The sequence below is a fragment of the Mytilus galloprovincialis genome, chromosome 6 (assembly GCF_965363235.1).
Source record: "Mytilus galloprovincialis chromosome 6, xbMytGall1.hap1.1, whole genome shotgun sequence".
Lineage (NCBI taxonomy): Eukaryota > Metazoa > Mollusca > Bivalvia > Mytilida > Mytilidae > Mytilus > Mytilus galloprovincialis.
Genome location: NC_134843.1, coordinates 7,217,442 through 7,240,496, shown reverse-complemented (window position 1 = coordinate 7,240,496; position 23,055 = coordinate 7,217,442). Strand labels below are relative to the sequence as shown.

General features: G+C 31.9%; 1 protein-coding gene across 1 annotated transcript in view; it reads left to right on the top strand.

Annotated features, from left to right (window-relative positions):
* The window catches only part of LOC143078825 (ATP-dependent RNA helicase DDX1-like), a 231,487-nt gene that overhangs the window by 195,349 nt on the left and 13,083 nt on the right, over positions 1-23,055 (top strand). Inside the window, exons 21-24 of the mRNA XM_076253811.1 lie at positions 15,762-15,908; positions 18,653-18,726; positions 21,875-21,947; positions 22,965-23,037. Coding sequence (XP_076109926.1) covers positions 15,762-15,908; positions 18,653-18,726; positions 21,875-21,947; positions 22,965-23,037 — 367 coding nt within the window. The remainder of the gene's footprint in view (positions 1-15,761; positions 15,909-18,652; positions 18,727-21,874; positions 21,948-22,964; positions 23,038-23,055) is intronic.

Here is a 23,055-nt window from a genome sequence, read left to right as displayed (position 1 = left end):
CATATTATTTTGATTTATTGTCCACTTGAGCTTTGTAATATTTTTTTGTGGTAAATTTTAATTTTAGAATCATTGTTTAGGGTATTGTGATTTGATATAAATTGTTCCTTTGAGTATTGTGAATTTAAAGATTGAATCAATTGTGGTTAATGTGATTTTTTTTTTTTATATAGAGTTATATTAGCATTTATATATGTCAGGACTTGAATATGATTACAAATAAGAAGATGAGGTATGATTGTCAATGAAACAACTATCCACAAGAGACTAATGACATTAATGCTTAAAAGCAACTAATTTAGGTAGCCCTATGGCCTTCAACAACTTCCTACTTTAAAAAGCAATAGCATGCTTCGTACCATCAATTTATACCATGGTATAGTAATTTGTACCACCATCATACCAAACCATGGTATTCCATTCATATATACCAGTTGGTATGGTGGTATTCCTACCATAACACATACCATACCATGTTTTACAGTACGCTGCCTTCAACAATGTTTAAACTACATACAGCATAAAAAATTAGCTGTATAAAAGGCTGCAACAGTAAATTATAAAATAACTTAAATGAGAAAACTAACAGTCTGATTTATGAACAGAACAACAAATGGTAAAGTTCAGACATGGCTGAATGTCAAACAAATGAGGCCAATAGTCTTAGCTAAAAATTTGCAAAAGACCTTTGACAGTTATTTCAAGACTTTTTTTAAATACTCTATATATGCAATTAGTAAGGAATAGACAATTTGAAGATTCATCTGATCTTTTGGTTGCATTTTAATCATATTTTATTGACACTAATATCCTTTACTCTAGCTTTTTAACTTCAAATGCCTCAGTGACATTGCAAAAATATCAAGTGATTTGCAATTAGAATGTTTAGACCTTATGATTAAAAACAAAATATAAACACAATACCACCCATAACCAAGGTCGGGTAAACCAAGGTCGGGTAAACCAAGGTCGGGTAAACCAAGGTCGGGTAAACCAAGGTCGGGTAAACCAAGGTTGGACTTGTCTATATTTATATCCATAACATTACCATGCAATTATATTACCATTTCTTTTAAAAAGGATCGTTTATAATGACTAGATAATGACGAGTCTTTTGACGACTATAGTCACGATGTTGATAACAATATCAGGTTTGTGTCTGATATCTACCTAATTAGTATGATCAGAGGGATAGGTAAATTAATGAACCTTAATTAGTATTTACAAACCGGAAATTTGTCAATCACATCGTTATTAGAATTTGCTTCAGATCCTACTGTTATATGATGAGTTTGTTCATGACAAAAAGATATGGTCACGGAAATTTGATGACTTTGAAATTATTTTTCATTTGAAGTCATTAGTAGATTTTCGTTTCATTTCAGGAAATTAGATTGTTCTTATATGTTTTCTAGTAATTTTGTTTTACTTAAATAAAATAGATTATTTATTATCAAACAGTTTATTGGAAAAATAGAATAGTGAGTCCTTGGTAAACATACGGTTTCTCTGTTTAGTTCAGTTAGTTCTAATTTTAATAGTTTTAAGTAACAAATTTGTGGATAAAATCTATCATAAAACTATTGGATTATATAAAATAAGGAGATGTGGTATGATCGTCAATGAGACAAATATCTACCAGAGATCCAATGACATAGATGTTAGCAAATTTAGGCGGCCATTTGCATGACTAAATACCATCATAAGCTTTAAAAGAGGGACTAAAGATACCAGATGGACAGTCAAACTCATAAATCGAAAACAAACGCCATGGCTAAAAATGAAAAAGACAAACAGACAAACTATAGTACACACGACAAAACATAGAAAACTAAAGAATAAGCAACACGAAACCCACCAAAAACTATTGGTGATCTCAGGTGCTCTGGAAGGGTAAGCAGACCCTGCTTTAAAAATGTTTTGCTCTTCTTTTAGTATTATTATTTTCTAAAATAAAAAGTACAAAACAGATGAATGCTTGACTGTTTCAGCACATACTCTTAAACTTTCTTTTCCTGGATTATGAATTATATTTTTTTATTTACCAAATGTTAACTTCTGATTATTGATATATTAAAAATCATTCTCCAGATTTAGAAATTAGAAAAAGCAAGAAGTATATATATATGGGCCAATTTTAGCTTGCGTTTTATGCAGTATGGGTTTTGCTCATGGTAAAAGGCTGTACAACAACCTGTATTTGTGTAAACATCCTCATCCTTTAATCCCTAGTGGATATTTGTCTCATTGGCAAACAAACAACTAATCCATGTTTTATATTATCAGAACTCCCATAAAGTTCTTCTGTGATATGACATTTTCAAAACACAAAAATTGCTGAAATGAAAATGTCATATCACAGATTTGCAAAAGGTGAAATTATTAAATCACGAAAACGGGTGTGTGGTGCAGTTACTAAATTTTAATCCTGTTTATTCTCATATCATTTTTCCAAAAACCGTGTTTAAACTAATTAACCTGAAATTATATAACAAACAGACGAACCAAGCAATATCTGATATTATACACTAACAAGACAACCATAAATACCCTAAATTTAGATGTTTTGAATTAAAAGCTGTACTATATAACCTTTCCGGTGATAAATGTATCTGCTGGAAGTATAATTCTGTTTGGTCGGTGTTATTAGTATTTATAACAAGATTTCATTGTATAAATTAAGCTTATAATTCATTTTTTGGTTGAATTAATGTCAGTTTCAATACTGAAGAAAAAAAAACATATAATAAAAAAGATACAAGGTACAATAGATATGATTGCTTTACTTTATAACCTTTCTTGATGAAATAGGTTGTCCTGACTTGTTGGAAGTGTATTTTCTTGAGGTTAACTATATTAGAATACTGGTCAGACAGTTAATGTCTATTACCATGAATTCTATCAGTGTTTGTGTTATTGTTGACAGTTTGTTGCATGTTAATCAGTGGTTAAGACAAATATTATTACAGTACAATTCCCATTTGATTATTTTGTTTGGTCAGTAGATTTCTTGTTTAGGCATTGATTTGTAGATTTTTTCTTCTTAACTTGGGACATATAAATCATATAGCTTTAGAACAAGGTAACTGTTGTCAAATTTGGTATATATGGCACATTAATATATGTTTTAGATTCTCATAAACATCATATGGGAGCAACAAATCATCTTTCAATGCTGAATATCTGTGAATTGTTATATCAGTGTGTATGGTCAGAGTATGTTTCTGTGTGTAAGAGAGAGTTGTTCCCCTTTTACCAGTATGTTATATTTCTGTTTGTGACGTCATTTTTGTCTGATTAAAATATAGAAATGGAAGCAGATGTGTTTTTATCTGTCAGTATATAATCCCTCTATCTTTCCTACCAGAGCTATTTCCCAAGTCTGTTACCAGGATCCTCCACCATAAAGCGTACGTGGGGGGACATTTATACTTGCTTAAGAGCAACAAAATAACATCTATTTTCACAGCACCTTTATTTATAAGAAACCAATACATAACAGTATGTACAAACTTGTTGAACAATTTCAGTTACATTTCTCTACTTTTAGAATCCTAATTAACAGCATTTGTTAAAACTTCCTTGAGGATTTCTATAATCTTCCCAATTTTGTCATGATATATGTCACGGTTATAATCATCATCCTTATCTTGATTGGAATGGTTAGAAGTTAATAATGTCATTATCGCACAGAGTATTTCATATGAATGTGTATTTAACATGAGTAGGTTATGATGACCTAGTTTGTTAATCTGAAAATTGTGTGACATTTTCAAAAGGGAGTTTCCATAATACAAATGAAAAGAGCACCTAATTTGCAATTACCTAGCTCAAGTTATATTTATAAAATCATTTTTCATCCATAAGTGAAATATGATTTTAAGCTATTGTAACCTGACGAGGATTGCATTAATGCTGATTGCATATTTGCATTAAATGCATTAACAAAAGTATTAATTTTTAAGGTCAAAACTTCAATGTTAATGGGAGTGCACTGTTCACTATTGTAACAAAATGTCAGTGATGTCATTCTTTCATTAATGATTGTCCTTGGTGATGGTGACCTTGGGTCATTGCTGGAAAAAAATCAATAGACAGTCATAAAAAATACATATCTTTTGTGCAAAAGTAAAAACATAAAAAATCAGACATGCTCTAATTAGATTTTTTTTGTTCTGTTTTTAATCTGAAATTTATGGAGTAAAATTGAGAATGGAAATGGGGAATATGTCAAAAAGACAACAACCCGAAAAAGGGCATATAACAGCCGAAGGTCACCATTATGGGTATTCAATGCAGCTAGAAAATCCTGCACCCAGAGGTGGTCCTCAGCTGGCCCCTAAACAAAAATGTGTATTAGTTCAGTGAAAATCAACATCATACTTAACTCCAAAACATATAAATGAACTAAAATTCAAAGCATACAAGACTAAAAAAGGCCAGAGGCTTGAATATAGAAAGCCTTATCTCACAGAATCCTCATGCATAACAAATAAGAAAGGTTTGTGAAAGCACCCATTACTTCTGCACTATGCTTCATAACTTGGAGACCTCCTGTGAAGATTGTAAAACCCTATGATTATGATAAAGTACATTGCTAATTTTAGTAAGCAACACACATGTTTCTTTGAAAACATGCTTTATAAACACCTAAAAGAACAAAAAATATTGGTTAAGATATTATGTGTGGCCATAAAAAGTATAGCTGTTTAGAATAAAATACGAACTTGATGTACCTGCTATTTCTGTTCAATTTTACACGCTTTTTTGTTGTTTTGGATGTTTTTTAGTAGAAAACTTTAAAGTGTGCATTTGTTCCAATGGTTTGGTAATTTGTTCTTCGGTTATTATCTTTTAATGAAGTAAAGTAAGATATTACCGTGGGTTTATTGTAAGCATATAGCAGTTATTACTGAAACTATGTTGTGTATTTAAAGAGAATCTTCACTGCTGCTTTATGCACATTTCAATCTAATTTTTATTATAGAAGAATTTATTTCAAAATGTTGGTCATAAAATTCATTTTTGAAATGATAAAACCAATTTACCATTGGTATTCTTTGCAGGGAATTTAGTCATTTCATTATAGATGGTTTTAATTACAAAACAATACAGAAGTTCCATAATCTGAGCAGAATTAACCAGCTTATTCAGAAAATATTATTCAAAATAAAGGTCAATGTAAAAATCCTAAATATATATCAACCTACTCATTATTTGCCTATTACCAGACCAGGGAATTATACCTTTATAAATGATTTATCCCGTGCAAGTCTTTCCATCTGAAGCAGAAAGAATCTCGTGTATTTTATTTACAAAAAGGTCAAACTGATGTTTTATAAATTGGTCTTTTTTTCTTTATATTGTAAAAGATGGGAAGAGAATGCTATGGGGATCAAACATTAATTTCAGTATATGGTATTAAACCAACTGATTTACTTTACATGTACTTTTGTTTACCACACATGTACTTGAAGTGTCATCACATGTACTTTTTGGTGTCTTGACACATGTACTTTTGGTGTCCACACATGTACTTTTGTTGACCACACATGTACTTTTGTTGACCACACATGTACTTTTTGGTGTCTTGACATGTACTTTTGGTGTCCACACATGTACTTTTGTTTACCACACATGTACTTTTTGGTGTCTTGACACATGTACTTTTGGTTTCCACACATGTACTTTTTGGTGTCTTGACACATGTGCTTTTTGTCTCCACACATGTACTTTTGGTGTCCTCAAATGTACTTTTGAAGTCCACACATGTACTTTTGTTGACCACATGTGTAGTTAGTGTCCACACATTTACTTTTTGGTGTCTTGACACATATACTTTTGTTGTCCACACTTGTGCTGTTGGTCTCCACAAATATACTTTTGGTGTCCACACATGTACTTTTATTGACCACACGTGTACTTTGGTGTCCACACATGTACTTTTGGTGTCCACACATGTCCTTTTATTGACCACATATGTACTTTTATTGACCACATATGTACTTTGGTGTCCATACATGTACTTTTGGTGTCCACACATGTACTTTTATTGACCACACATGTACTTTGGTGTCCACACATGTACTTTTATTGACTACACATGTACTTTAATTGACCACACATATTACACATGTGTAGTTAGTGTCCACACATTTACTTTTTGGTGTCTTGACACATATACTTTTGTTGTCCACACTTGTGCTGTTGGTCTCCACAAATATACTTTTGGTGTCCACACATGTACTTTTATTGACCACACGTGTACTTTGGTGTCCACATATGTACTTTGGTGTCCATACATGTACTTTTGGTGTCCACACATGTACTTTTATTGACCACACATGTACTTTGGTGTCCACACTTGTACTTTTGGTGTCCACACATGTACTTTTATTTACCAATCTGCTGACAAGTGAACTACTATTTTATCAAGAGCAGTTTCATCATATACCAGGTTTAATATCACGTAAAATTTCAGAATTATTTCAGTTTATTCAAATTGAGTCAAATAGGTACTCCTGGCCATATTGATTTTAATATTTATAGATAGATACATTATCCAATTTTTTAGACACTACTATCTCCAAAGAAAAACAATGACAAAATATTATACAGAAAACTTAATAATTTGACCAATATGAACCCAAGGTTGAATTCTTGTGCTTTAGATGTGTAAGCAGATCCTGGTCCAATAGTAACCTTTTGTAACAATTGTTTAATTAAACTGAGAGAAGGTTTTCATTGAAGTCTCCAATTACCAGAAAACTGGTTTACAGTTGCATGATTCCTGTTGTAATGTATTTGTTTCGTTTAATTCATAACTGCAGAAAGTTATTTGACTTTTAATTGAAAAGTACAAAATATAACATGATAACATCTGTACCCAATCTTCAAAGTTTATTTTAATGAGGCCACATATTGCATGGTATTTCTACAAGGTTGGAAATAATGATATTTGTTCCCTGAGCCAAAAGAATTGAGATATCATCATAAACAAATCTTCTTTAATTAGGAACTAAATAGGAAGGGGTTTTAACTGAAATTACCAATTAGTAAAATTATAGAGATTCTGTTTTTGACAAAATGAATATTTGTTTCTAGCATTTCCTTTACTCAATTTTTCAAGGTTTTAAAAGTTTAATTTATTTTTAAATTAGAACCAATTAATGTGCTGTAGAATTGTCACTTTCATTGTAATAGTATTCACACTTCTAGTTTTCTTGAGTACACAAGTCACTGGGGGTTATAACAGACTTTGCTGTATGAGTATAGCTATCAGTATTCAACTGAATTTTAATGTGCATATTGTTATGCGTTTACTTTTACTTTTCTGCATTGGCTAGAGGTATAGCGGGAAGGTTGAGATCTCATAAACATGTTTAACACCGCCGCATTTTTGCGCCTGTCCCAAGTCAGGAGCCTCTGGCCTTTGTTAGTCTTGTATTATTTAAACTTTTAGTTTTTTGTGTACAATTTGGAGTTTAGTATGGCGTTCATTATCACTGAACTAGTATATATTTGTTTAGGGGCCAGCTGAAGGACGCATCCGGGTGCGGCAATTTCTCGTTGCATTGAAGACCTGTTGGTGACCTTCTGCTGTTGTGTGCTCTATGGTCGGGTTGTTGTCTCTTTGGCACATTCCCCATTTCCATTCTCAATTTTATCAGTATAAGGCTATATACAGAGACCTGAAGTTGTTAACTTCTATATCATTTTGTCTCTGGTCGAGAGTTTGCCTCATTGGCAATCATACCACATCTTCTTTTTTTATGTTTACTTAACTTATAATTTATAAACAAGATCACTTATCTTTGTTCAACTTTCTTTTACCAATGGTCAATTTTGTAAATTTCAACAACTAAAATCATATTTAAACCAAGTTCTTGCAACTGGTCAGTGTCATTTGTAATTTAAAGGGTCTGCACTGATTAATTGGCAGAAGGCCTAAAGTAATCAGTTGGACTATATGTCTGCACTGTCTTTTCTGCTCTATTATTTTAAACTCCTTAGAGCTCAGGCCATGTGTAGTGATACTTTTCATGAGTATTTACTACTAAAAAGATGCGACACAAACTAGGGAAAACCATGCTTTATAAAAACATGGTCAAAGACTTGTAGTTCAACTTACTTTCCGAAAATGATACTTTCCGCTGTGCTTAAGTACAAAAATGGTTTCTACAGCACCTAGCTCTTGCTTCAAAACAACTTTGGGAGAAATTGTGGTGTGACTGTGTTTGTAAAATTTCTGTCTTATGTTTGGAATAATCTCCCTTTAATTTTTCTAAAATCATGGGTTACCAATAAGCTGATATTCCTGAATACTAAGTTATTTCTACAATGGCATTTGATAATTTTGTGTCTGTTGTTGCAAACAAACTTTGACTGAGTTTTCAAAAAAACTGTGTTATCTATTTAATGGTCCTTGTGATATTTTAATTTCTATAAATACATGATTTAAGAGTCGTATAAGGACCATTAACTTATACTATACTGCTATCAAAGTATCACTTTTATGTTTAAGTGTTGCTAGAATTGTTAATATGCAGCTGAAATATTTTACAATGTATTAAGGTTAAACAAACTAGGCCAAATAGTTAATGAGCTCTTATACTGAGATAATAAGTAAAACTAGTTAAAAGACTAATATTTAAAAAAAATGTGTTTTTAAGGGTTTGCTTTCCTATTCATCATTTGTTCATGTTGTATATACCTCAAAATACATATGGACACTTTTGGCATTGGAATGTCACAAAATTGTAGATGGTTCCCTGAAAATCAGGTCAAACAAAGAAAAAAAAACCCTACTTACACATTTTTTCGTTAAGGAGGAAGACCTAAAGATATGTAAAATTGAGAATGGAAACTGGGAATGTTTCAAAAGATACAACAACCCAACCAAACAGCAAAAAACAGCACAAGGCCACCAATATTTTGTTACATAATCCTCTTGTTGCTTTTCAGTTTTCTGTAATTTTTATGCAGTTAAGCTGCATTATGCGAGCACCCTAGATTTGTGTTCTACCAAATAAATGCTGAAATACTTGCCATTGTTATTATCTAGCTTGCTACTATGTTATATATAACTAATTGAACACTTTTTTAATACTTATTATTCTGGATTACAAAAAAAATGACCATAAAAACTTAAATGATCGTCGATTTATCCAAAAGTTTTAAAGTTACACATAGGAAGTAGTGCTTATTAAGAATCCTTGTGTAGTTCATTATGACTTGTGCTTTTAGCTAAGATGTCAAAGAACAATTGTATGAAATATTTAATCGCCGAAAATCTCTTAAGACAAGTAGTTTAGATTTCCCAAATGGAAAAAGTCGTAGGAATATTGTTTGTCATCAATACGTAGTACAACTACGTCAGTAGTCTATTATAATTAAAGTTCAACTGTTCATGCTGTTGGCGGCAATTTCAAATTAGAAAAAGAAATTTTCGTATCTTTTCAATTAGGAGGCAGATGTGCAAATTAGCAGTGGTCCGAGGTCTGCGACCTTACACTTTTCCAAGCGGAATTTCGACTAGGATAGTTGGTTTCTAGCTACGCCCGACGTAGTCACCTTCCACTTGAAAGAAAATAAGAATTAACTTTGCAAACCTTTAAACCATGTTCACCAAAGTCTCCAATTGAACGAGCTAAAAACTTATTTTTATCATTATTATTCATGACAGCGATGTTCATTTTGTTCAACCGCTAGCTTTATACAGAAAATCGCCAACAAATATTGTATAAATTCGAGTAAAATCGTATCTGATTGACAAAAACAACATTGTAAACACATAACAATGGCGGCCGTGAAGACAAAATTTTACAATATCGGATCCGATTCCGGAAGCGGATAAGGGTAATTCCGGGTTTGGCAATCAATTACAAAATAAATCCAAGCAGGTGAAAAAATACATCTATGCATGGTAAATGAATATAAACTCTAGAATTGTAAGCCAAAAGATATATGTAAAAGAAAGAAAAAGCAGAAAAATATTTTATACAGAAACTCAAAATTCTTTTTGACAAATTTTAACTTAAAAATCCAATACAACGTGACAGCTGGGAATAGTATATCTAACAATATACATGTTTATGGTCACAGTCTAAATTTTCTTTATCAGTGATAAATGATGATAATGCAAGTGAGATGCTTTTAAAGTGTAAACATATTACTGTAGTTTCGAAGGGTTATTTTTTTATCTCAATTTTGAAGGGTCAATTAAAGTAGCTGAAAGTTTCTTTCTTTATTTTCACAAAATATATTATATATACCTGAATGTAAGTAAATCATAAGATATATAGGTGGCATCATTTGGGCCACTCTACCCCCTCCTGTTTGATAACTTGGAAAAGGTCAAGCTCCCCACCCCTAAACCATATGAGGGGCAGATCCAGGATTTTAGGTTGGGAGGGGCACAAACTTAAATTTTCTCCAAGAAAAACGAGGCTAAAAAAAAAAATCTTTATAAAGCTGAGAACAACCCATGCTTTGCAAATTTAAGAGGGGTGCACACCCGCCCCCTCCAACTGAATCCGCCCCTGCATATATTCAAGTATAGGACAATATAATGAATAAAATGAAATATAGGGGGAGTCCCTGGAGTTACCCCACCCCATCCTGTTTGAGAACTTGAAAAAGGTCGAGATCCACACTCCTTATAACCATATATATTCATGTTTGTGACAATATGAAAAATCAATGAAATATAGGAAGAGTCGCTGGGGGTCACCCCAACCCTCCTGTTTTAGAATTTAAAAATGGTCGAGATCCCCACCCCTAAACCATACATATTCATGTATGGGACAATATAACAAATCAGATGAAAAATAGGGGGAGTCCCTTGGGCCACCCAACCCCCTCCTGTTTGAGAATTTGAAACCCGTTGAGATCCCCACCCCTTACAGTGATATTGTTTGCCTTAAATTAGTGGAGAATAAAGGATTTTTCCCCTGGAGAAAAATCCCAATTTGAAAAAAAAAATTATTCACAAAAGGGCAACTTTTTCCCAAACAGTGCAGTCTCAGTAGTAATTGTGCATGAATACAAACTGAAATCCACTCAGTTAAACAATTTTCTTGCCTAAAATGACTATATGTTCACATCTGAGGGTCCAATTTCCCAATTTGATGAAAATGATGCATATTTTCCCAATAAAAAAGGGTAGAGGTAGTTTTGAAAAAAGCCAACAATATCACTGCCTTAACCATATATATTCATGTACGGGACAATATAACAATTCAAATGAAAGATAGGGGAGTCCCTTGGGTCACTGTACACCCTCCTGTTTGAGAACTTGGAAATGGTCAAGATCCTCACCCCTAAACCATATATACTCATGTATGGGACAAAATAGCAAATCAATGAAATATAGGGGAAGTCCCTGTGGTCACCCCAACCCTCCTGTTTGAGAACTTGGAAACAGTCGAGATCCCCACACCAAAACAATATATATTCATATATGGGCCAATAAAACTAATTAAATGAAATATAGGGGAAGTCCCTTGGGTCACCCTACCCCTCCTGTTTGAGAACATGGAAATCAATGAGATCCCCACCCCTAAACCATATATATTTATGTATGGGACAATATAACAAATAAAATGAAATGTAGGGGAAGTCCCTAGGGCCACACTACCCCCAGTGGTGGATCCAGAAATTTTCATAAGTGGGGGCCCACTGACTGACCTAAGAGGGTTCCCGCTCCAGAAACGCTTCAGTGATTCCCTATATAAGCAACCAATTTTTTCCCAAAAAGGGGGGGAGGCACCCCCCTTAAATCCTCTGCCTACCCCTACCTGTTTGAGAACTTGAAAACTGTTGAGATCTCCACCCCTAAATTATATATATTCATATGTATGGGACAAAATAACAAATCATTTACATTTACTATGGGCAAGTCAGTCAGACCTCACCTTTGATCCCTGTTGTAGTGAACATCTGTCTGAATCGTGTCTCATAACTTTTGTACTATAGAACACAAATTCAGTTTTCTTTCCAGGGAAACCAGTCCATTCATACTATTACATGTTCATACTAAGTCAACTTGAACTTCTAGCATTCAAATAAAACCAAGGTTAACTACCAAGTAGAACAACTCCAATCATTGGGAACTGGTACCACTGCAGACTCACCATAAAAAATATACATTGCTATATGCATTGCTTTTGAAACCTTGATAACATATAAATTATTTGCCTGAATAAATAAATCATTAGATGATAATAAAATTGAGAATGGAAATGGGGAATGTGCCAAAGAGACAACAACCCGACCATTGAAAAAAACACAACATAAATGTACTATATATGAATGTTTGATGTTGAGGCAACTTTGCCACAGTTTTCATAATTACGGTTGCTTTTGTTTTTTGGTTAACTGCCTTCAGCGCTTACAGCGCTTTGAATATAGATTGATGTTTGTTTAAATATTAATTGCTCATTGATGTTGCTGCTTAACCTTTTGAATTTCAAGTATTTGGTGTTGAACATCATAGAAAACACTTATTTTTGAAGTTGCTTATATTTTGTCTTGTTTTATATCAAAATATTTGTGTTTATAAAACAAAATTTGTATGTTATAGTATATATAAAACTCATAATATTCAAAATGGAAATCATTGGGTGTTACAACAGTACAATCTTGTACAACATTAAATGAAAAGAAAATGTGACTTTTTCTGTGTCTTAACAAATTCACTTTGTTCACTTTATTTCTCAGAGATATGTATTTCATAACTATTACGTTACTTTGCTAAATTTCCTGTTTTTACTTGATTATGTGTCTGATAGGAAGGAAATGTTGCTAAAGTACAGAACTGTCTGTTATTCTATTATTTACAAGATGATGATAATGATGTCTTATATCAATTATCCGTGTCTTTATAGTCCATTGAGAGCACTTTAGTATAAAGACAAGTTTTGTTTTGTTTTGTTATGTCAAAGTGTCAGCTTCATTCTGCAAGCGTAGATTTTAAGAAAACAAACAGACTGTTATAAGAGTTTTGATAATTTTATATTCTGTCCAAAGATATAGATAATATTTTATTAAAAAAAGAACATTGTATCTTCTTATATGGTCATGTTTCAGGGTCATTGCACATACTATTGTGTTCTGGCAGTAATCTGTTATTTTAAAAGGGAAGTAACTCACTATCAACCCATATAATTGAATAGGAAAAGAGGATTTGTTGTCACATGATCTGTATTCCATTGATGGATTGTTGCTACATTTTAAGCCAAAAAAAACTTACTATATCATTAGCCTAATTTAGATATACAGCTAATTCAAACAATGAAAAATAAATATACTATTCCAGGAAAATCTGCAATTATTTATATGTATCAGATATCTTGACTGTGAATTCATATTATTGCGATACTCACCTATTTGCATAGATAAAAACCTCTCACAATAATTTCTGAATGAACAGTGATCAGCTTAACAGATATGAATCTAAATGATACTTTGACGTCAGATTTTTATAAAACCCTTAATTACTTAAGCACTACCAAAATAGTGGACAACTCTTTAATATGACTTAGTTGACATATTAGAATGGAGATATATGATAGCTTTGAATTATGGAGGGATCATCTTTATCTGTTGATTTACAAGGCTTGATGAACCTTGATAATTCAGTTACATATCATATGTAAATATGACCAAGATTTCACCCCATTCTGTCATCTTTAAGATCAAAGACATTATAAATTTTGTGATGTTGCTTTCTCATGCTATAAAACCAAACAGAATATATATGTTTATTTGTATATGCTATTTAAACTCTTTTCAAAGACATATAAATAGTTCTGATAATGGAAATGCATAAACCTTGACTAAGTAATGAGTTTAGTTTAGCCTTGACCTAGGAATTAAATTGCTTGACCTTACCTTGGAATGAGTTTTGCTTAACCTTGACCTCGGAATGAGTTTTTCTTAACCTTAACCTAGGAATGAGTTTTGCTTAACCTTGACCTAGGAATGAGTTTTGTTTAGCCTTGACATAGGAATAAGTTTTGCTTAACCTTAACCTAGGAATGAGTTTTGCTTAACCTTGACCTAGGAATGAGTTTTGTTTAGCCTTGACCTAGGAGTGAGTTGTTAAACCTTGACATAGGAATTAATTTGCCTGACCTTACCTGAGAATGGGGTTTTGCTTAACTTTATAAATTACAACTTAGCTCTACGGCCAGTTAATAGGCAGTAGCATACTTTGGATGATTACATTTGTCAGCAAATTCATGAACAATTTGTATATTCCACAGGTTTTAGGCTCAGAATTGAAAGTGAAATATCAAAAAAAAGTAGATGGTGTTAGATTGTCTTACTTGTTTACAGAATGCATGACATGTAAATGCTAATCTGGATAGTATGTAAGATGTATGGTTGAAATCTGCATGAAAGAATTTACTGCATCTTGACCTCTTCAACAGTCAGTATAAAGTTGTCTTACAAGTCGGTCTTACGGAGTCACCTGACCTTGACATTTTCCATAGTTTATTGAAAACAAGTTTTTATACCACCGCAAAAATTAAAAAATTTTGGTTGTATATATATTGGTATCACGTCATCGTCAGCGTCGTCCGAGGACGGATTGTTTCCGGATAATGACTTTTGAAGAAGTAAAAAAAAATCAATAAAATTTTAACACAATGTTTATAACCACTAAAGGAAGTTTGGGATTTATTTTAAGGGGTTAATGGGCAAACAGTCTTGAAATTAAGGGCCAAAAACAAGCATTTTTCTAGTTTCGAGACAAAACTTCTCTGTTACTGTATGGATCTCGCTGACATTGTACCACAAGTTTCCATATAACATAGTGAAGACTGGGATTCAGTTTGGGGTTAATTTTACCAAATATGTAGGAATAAGGGGCCAAAAAGAAGCATTTTTCTAGTTTACAGACAATAACTTGTGTTTAAGTGTATGGATCTCTATAAATTTTTACAAGAAGGTACAATATTACTAAAGGCAGGTTTAGATTAATTTTGGGGGTTATGGTCCCAATAGTTTAGAAATAAGGGGCCAAAAAGGGGGCCCAAAATAATCATTTATTGTTTTAGTGTATGAATCTCTCTGAAATTAAACCACAAGTTTCCATCCCATGAAGGGGTGGTTAGTATTGACTTTGGGGGGTTATGGCTCAAATGTTTCAGAATTTGGGGCAAAAAAAGGAAAAACTAGGTATTTCTGGTCAATGGTCAATTAAGACAATTTAAAAGCAGTGTAAGGGAGGTAATTCTAAAACATTTAACATGTAATGTTGGGAATGTTCAGTTTACCTCCCTTACACTACTTGTATATTATGTATAGAGAAATGTCAGGTTTTGGACTAATTGCACAAAAAAAGAGGGGTTGTAGTTGTTTTCCATTTTTTTTTTCTTCAAATTTCACAAATTCCAAATTTTTGAAAAGTTAAAAGAAGAAATCTTTAATTGCACAATAGATATATGTAAGATCTTGACATTTGTTTTGTATCAGAAACTCATATTATGTCAAAAATTTGATCGCAATCCAAATTTAGAGCTGTATCAAGCTTGAATGTTGTGTCCATACTTGCCCCAACTGTTCAGGGTTCGACTTCTGCGGTTGTATAAAGCTGCACCCTGCGGAGCACCTGGTCTTAATACATACAGGTAGATCCTTATCTCAAAGACTTGTTAAAACATTTTTCAGTTTCTAGTTAAAAGGACCAGTGAGACATTTCAGCATGTACAATCTTTTTATTTTAATTATTATCTATCTTCTTTTTACTTTAGAAACCCTCTCAGAAGCTATAAAAATATTGAAGGGAGAATATGTTGTTACAGCAATCGATGAACACAACATGGATGCAGCCATTATTTTCTGTAGGACAAAGGTCGATTGTGATAACCTTGAAAGATATCTTGGAGACAGAGGCAGAGGTCAGTTGTCTAACATGGATTAAGAATTTGATGAAGCCAAAATGATATAGAAATCAACCTATTCACCATTGTAAAAAAAAGAATAGATGCTAAAACTTACTATTTAATATCTCAGTCAGCAATACCAACAACTATGTTCATTTTGATACTGATGTTGCAATTTTGATAAATGTGTGTAAACATTTGGTTTTCCACAAAAGACACTGTCTACATCTTATGTTAATTTCTTAATTGACAAAGTCTAAACAGGTTGTCAATGAATTTTAGAATTGACTGTCAAAGTCTGCCATTAACTGATAATTTCATAAAACAACAAAACCCCAAAGATAAACAGAGACAACTAGAGAAGAAGTTCTTGACATTAACATGTTGAATACGATGGGAGAAATAGGATTATCAATACATGTGATCAAAATTGGCTTATGCAAGTCAATTAATGTTACAGTGGCTGATATGTTATTCAGGATGTCAAAGTTTTCTTCAGTAGAAATTTAGTTATTTTTTTAATATATTATTATAAACTCACCTGGCCTAAAAGGCCATGTGAGCTTTTCTCATCACTTGGCGTCCGTCGTCGTCGTCGTCGTCTGTCGTCGTTAACAATTTTTCAAACATCTTCTCCTCTGAAACTACTGAATAGATTTGAATGAAACTTAAAATGATTGTTCCTTAGATTATCCTGCACAAAGTGTGTGATTTGATTTTTGATCCGTCAAAAAACATGGCCGCCGTTACTTAAAATAGAACATAGGGCCAAATGCAGTTTTTGGCTTATATCTCAAAAACGGAAGCATTTTGAGCAAATCTGACATGGGGTAAAAATGTTCATTAGGTCAAGATCTATCAGCCCAGAAATTTTCAGATAAATCAAACAAACCATTGTTGGGTTGCTGCCACTTAATTGGTAATTTTAAGGAAATTTTGCAGTTTTTGGTCATTATCTTGAATATTATTATAGATGAAGATAAACTCTAAACAGCAAAAATGATCAGCAAAGTAAGATCTACAAATAGGTTAATATGACCAAAATTGTCAATTGACCCCTTAAGGGGTAAATGTCTTTTAATGACAATTTTTCACAATTTGTTCATCATATTTGCTAACTTTAAAAAATCTTCTCCTCTGAAACTACTGAATGGATTTGGATGAAACTTAGCATGATAGTTCCTTAGATTATCCTGCACAAAGTGTGTGCTTCGATTTTTGATCCGTCAAAAAACATGGCCGCCCTTACTTTAAATAGAACATAGGGGTCAAATGCAGTTTTTGGCTTATATCTCAAAAACGAAGCATTTAGAGCAAATCTGACATGGGGGTAAAAATGTTCATTAGGTCAAGATCTATCAGCCCTGAAATTTTCAGACAAATCAAACAAACCATTGTTGGGTTGCTGCCACTTAATTGGTAATTTTAAGGAAATTTTGCAGTTTTTGGTCATTATCTTGAATATCATTATAGATAAAGATAAACTGTAAACAGCAAAAATGATCAGCAAAGTAAGATCTACAAATAGGTTAATATGACCAAAATTGTCAATTGACCCCTTAAGGGGTAAATGTCCTTTAATGACAATTTTTCACAATTTGTTCATCATATTTGCTAACTTTAAAAAATCTTCTCCTCTGAAACTACTGAATGGATTTGGATGAAACTTAGCATGATAGTTCCTTAGATTATCCTGCACAAAGTGTGTGCTTCGATTTTTGATACGTCAAAAAACATGGCCGCCCTTACTTTAAATAGAACATAGGGGTCAAATGCAGTTTTTGGCTTATATCTCAAAAACGGAAGCATTTAGAGCAAATCTGACATGGGGTAAAAATGTTCATTAGGTCAAGATCTATCAGCCCTGAAATTTTCAGACGAATCAAACAAACCATTGTTGGGTTGCTGCCACTTAATTGGTAATTTTAAGGAAATTTTGCAGTTTTTGGTCATTATCTTGAATATCATTATAGATAAAGATAAACTGTAAACAGCAAAAATGATCAGCAAAGTAAGATCTACAAATAGGTTAATATGACCAAAATTGTCAATTGACCCCTTAAGGGGTAAATGTCCTTTAATGACAATTTTTCACAATTTGTTCATCATATTTGCTAACTTTAAAAAATCTTCTCCTCTGAAACTACTGAATGGATTTGGATGAAACTTAGCATGATAGTTCCTTAGATTATCCTGCAAAAAGTGTGTGCTTCGATTTTTGATCCGTCAAAAAACATGGCCGCCCTTACTTTAAATAGAACATAGGGGTAAGTTTTTGTGTTTTGGTCTGTTTTTCTTATACTATATGCAATAGGTCTACTAAAATTGGTGTATAGAATGATTGTAAGGTGTACATGTCTAGCTGACAGGTGTCATCTAACCTTGACCTCATTTTCATAATTCAGTGGTCAAAGTTAACTTTTTTAGTTTTGGTCTATTTTTTTAATACTTTATGCATTAGGTCAACTATATTTGGTGTATGAAAATATTTTATGATCTATATGTCGGTTACGCAGGTTTTATTTGAACAGATTGACCTCATTTTCACAGTCCATTGCTAAGTTTTAAGTGTTTGTGTTTTGGTCTCATTTTCTTTATTTATAAACAGTAAGTCATATATATTTGTAATATTGAAGAATTGTTAGCTGTACATGTTTGCCTGGCATGGTTCAATATGTTCAATAAGGCATTGTTTACCAGGTGAACGATTCAGGCTCTTGAGAGCCTCTTGTTATTTATAACATTATTTTTTTTCTCAGGAAAATATAGCTGTGTTTGTCTCCATGGTGACAGAAAACCACAAGAAAGAAAAGGAAATTTAGAGAAATTCAAGGTTTGTTTCCAGTCTATTAGGACCATTGGGAAATTTTAATTATTTCCTTAAAGCTGTATTGCCTTGACTGTTGGTGAATAGTCATTTTGTTAGTAAAATCCCCTCCCCTCCAAAAAAAAACATGTTGAAAAATTCACTAGAAAAGAAGGAAAATATACCTCCAACAGAAAAGTTTCTTAAATCTTTACATATTATGATAAACAATTCAAAATCTAATAAAGCGTGGTTCCAAATCATATTTTTTTATCTTTGAAAAATTGAAAGTTTTGGGATATTTCTGCAATTCAAATTTTTTACCTCAATATTCATTAATTTTTTAACGACAGAATAACTAACCTCCTATACTTTCTTATTGTTAAAATATGTAAACACATTCCAACCTAAATATATATATGTTGCTGAACTTTTCCTCACCAATGTTTTTTTTCTGTTCAGTTACTGTAGATTTAAACTATTTTTGTTATCTGTCATATGAACATAAGGTTGCCATGTTTAAATGCACATTTTTGGCTATATTTGTACAGAATTACTGTGCCTACAAGGAAATCAGAAAAAAAACTTCTGTCTAAATCTTAATTTTGGGAATAAAAATGAATTGATGATATATAATTTGTGGAAACCTTTGACAGACATAGGAGAGTCATGAGTGATTTTTTTCTTTCCGTTATAATTAACTGTCTGAAGAAGAAGACTATGACAATATGAAGTATTTAAATGAAGCTGTAAATCTTCCAATGAATTAAGACATAGGCTTCAGGGCAGAATGGTCAAAAAGTTCAATTAAATAGAGACTCAGTACTGACGATAAATTTATATTAAACTTAGCATATGGTTTTGTCTAGCTTTAAATGTAAATAAACATAAATGAAATCTGATGAAAACTGTATAGAGTTAAGGTTTGCTATAAATGGGTAAATCTCAATAAGGAGAAATAATGAATGAATATTGCAGACTCTTTTATTGGATGTTTTATCATTGATTAGCTGTGTCTGAGTGAAAATTGGACCTCAAGTGGAGCAATAGTAGAGGGACATTTTAAATAAATTAGAATTTTATAAATGATTAAATATTAACTTCAGTATATATGCAATGAAGAATCTTTTGAATATAACAGAAAATGTAAAAAAAAAAATCCCCTAAATTTGAGTAGCATCAGATAACATTATCTACTAATTTATGTTTTTGTCTGCACAAGGCATATTTAAATCTTGTCAATGGTATAAATCTAAAATGCAGACCAAATAATCTGTCTCTTGTGTGTTCATATTTGTCATTTCAGATTTCTTTTTTATCCTTAAAAAAAGAAAAATCTAAATGATAAACAGAAATATGTAATGACAAAAATAAATACACAGACAGATTATTTGTCTACCTAAAAATCTAAACCAGGACATTTCAGTTATATGTATTTTGGTCTCTGGTGGAGATATTTCATTTGGCAATCATACCACATCTTATTTCTTAGTCAATCTTATTAATGTACAGATCCTGTGTATTTATTTGAAAAAAACAGAAGATCTGAAAAGTACCTTAAAACAGGAAGTAGAACATACCCTTGTTAGCAAAACTTTGACACACGACCTGCATATTAATCAGATTAATTTCTATAAGTGATGTAAATAACTGGTTGCTCAAAATAGAATCAGAATACTAGAAGAGGATATTTGCATAGTATACAAATGTCACTTAATTTATTTACTTAGTAAAATTGCTGATTGTAGGATAGAATAAACGGCTTTGGCTAGTTTTTTCTTTATCAGTACTTATTAAGTCCAACATGATTTGTGAAACTATTTAAAAGTTTGAATTTAAAAGTATAAACCAGTCATTATAGTCATGTAAAAACATTTTTATTTATTTTTGGAAACAAAAATTGTAATAGTAATTAAAAGTTTGTATTTGTTTACCTATTATGATCTTCACAAAGACTTGACATCATTGCCATTTTTTTATGTACAGTACTTAGATTTATTTTCTTGCTGATATTTTGGAAGATTCTAAACAGACTTTATTATCAAGTGAATTATGGGAATTTTTATATTTCCTGTGATCTTTTCTCTGATTTGTTAATTCAGTTGAATCTAAAAAATAAAACTGGTGTCCAAATTAATCAGTTGTAAATACATTATTAACTCTCCCAGATTTAAAACCACATTTTTCATTTTGAATGTTTAAAAATATCTTTAAAGCTTTGATATCTCTTTTTTCTTGCGGCTAAATATTTTATCAAGACCTAAAAAAGACGTGGAAATGGTTTTTTCATGTCTAGTCATTATCAGAGTTGGAATTAACGTTTAATTTCGTTAAATCTTGAATGATTTATGGACAATAAATGTTGTGGGTTGATTATTAAGGGAATTATCAAAAATGTCAAACCCTGCAAGTTACTGTAATATTACACTGGATGAAGGTGTTACTGATTCAAAAGTTGCTTTTATTTTACTATTGATTGTCCTACAGCAGATTATAACACCCGTTGGGGGAAATGCATTTAAAAGTAACAAGATTATTCCAGTTAGGTGTAACTAACTTGTAATGTTTTAATTATTATAAGTCTATTTACATTTAATTGTTGGCAGATAGAAGTCATGTTATTCCTTTGAATGTAAGACTTGTTTAATCTTTTGACTTTATTGCAGTCATTTGATACTTTGCTGTGTTTAGTCTAAATTTAGGTGCTTTCATGTGGAGCAGATTCTATGTTAATACCTTGAAAATAGTTCAACTTAGTCTATAGTATAATTCTGACACCTTCATCAATTATGATATTATTCAAAGTTGTCCAAATCTTAAAATACTTGTATATCTTCTCATTTGGCAATCTTTGGAAAAGCAAAAGCAAAGCAAAAGGAAAACATTCAATTGATTGATTAATTGATTGATTGATTGTTATGTAACATCACTTTCAACATCATAGTGCTATTTCATGGTGGTATGTTTTTTTGTGTGTGGAAGCTATAGTGCCCAGGGAGAACCACTGATCTTAGGTAAGAAAACTGACAATCCAAGTCAATTAAGATTTAACTCATTCGAGAACATAAAAGCCAAAGGGCTTAAACAGAATCAAGTGTCTTGACTGCTACAGGGATTGTGTCATTGGCATTTGTACCACATTTAGTTACTATACAATATTTTTTTCTACTTTCAGCAAAAGAAAGTTCGTTTTTTGATCTGTACAGACGTAGCAGCCCGTGGACTGGATATTTCAAAGCTTCCTTATGGTTTGTACTCATTATAATTGTTATTCAGGAAATATTCTCAACAAATTTACATGCTGCTAAACTGTAGAGTAAATTTAAAGTATTAAGGCATGTTGCCATGGATGTGAATACATATCTTTTTTCCTTGACAACTATTACAACTTGGTACACAGACTTTTCTTTCAATGTTTGTTGAGCTCAAACCATGGTACATATATAAAAGTAAGATGGTATGATTGCCAAATGAGACAACTCCCCATCAGAGACCAAATGACAGTTAACAACTATAGGCTCTGAAAGACCTTCAACAATGAACAAACCCCTTACTGCATAGAAAGCTATAAAAGTCCTCAAAATTGACATATGTAAAACAATTCAAACGAGAAAAACTAACTGCCTGATTTATGTACAATGCGATTAAGAAGCTTTTTTTCAAGGCTGTAGTCAAATTATGTTTGATCCACAAACTACTTGTATGATATGTCTATGCATATCAGTATATCAAGTGGATTGAAACATATAGGTTTTACTTATAAGTTTTCACTTTACGTTGTATAATATCATATTTAAAGTGTAAAAGTTGTTTGTAAGAAAGAAAAAAATGTTAAATTGTATGAAATTAATTACACCCAAAACTACTTTAGTTTTAAGCAATTTCTTGACACTGGGCACTTAACATTTAAACTTTATCTAGAACAATTTCAACTATTTTAAAGTATTGAAATATATATTGATATTGAAGTGACACATCTTGCTTTATAAAAGTAAGGAGAGGTTGTATGATTGCAAACTATTGATGAGAGACCAAAATACAACTGTAGGTCTCTGTACGATACAATAATTTACCATAAGCAATTTTTGTTTCTACCATATTAAGAAATTGCTGAAAAGCTAAACTTAAAAACCTGTCTTTTTAATCAGACCAAGGTGACTGTGTTAACTAAGGACATGCAAAAACAAAATAGATAAATTAATAATAATGAATAGTATAAAACAAATACTTTGACTTTGTTTATAGTTAGTTATGTATATTTTCAGTAATTAATGTGACACTGCCGGATGAAAAACAGAATTACATCCATAGAATTGGTCGTGTAGGTAGAGCAGAAAGGTAATTAATTTGGTAAAT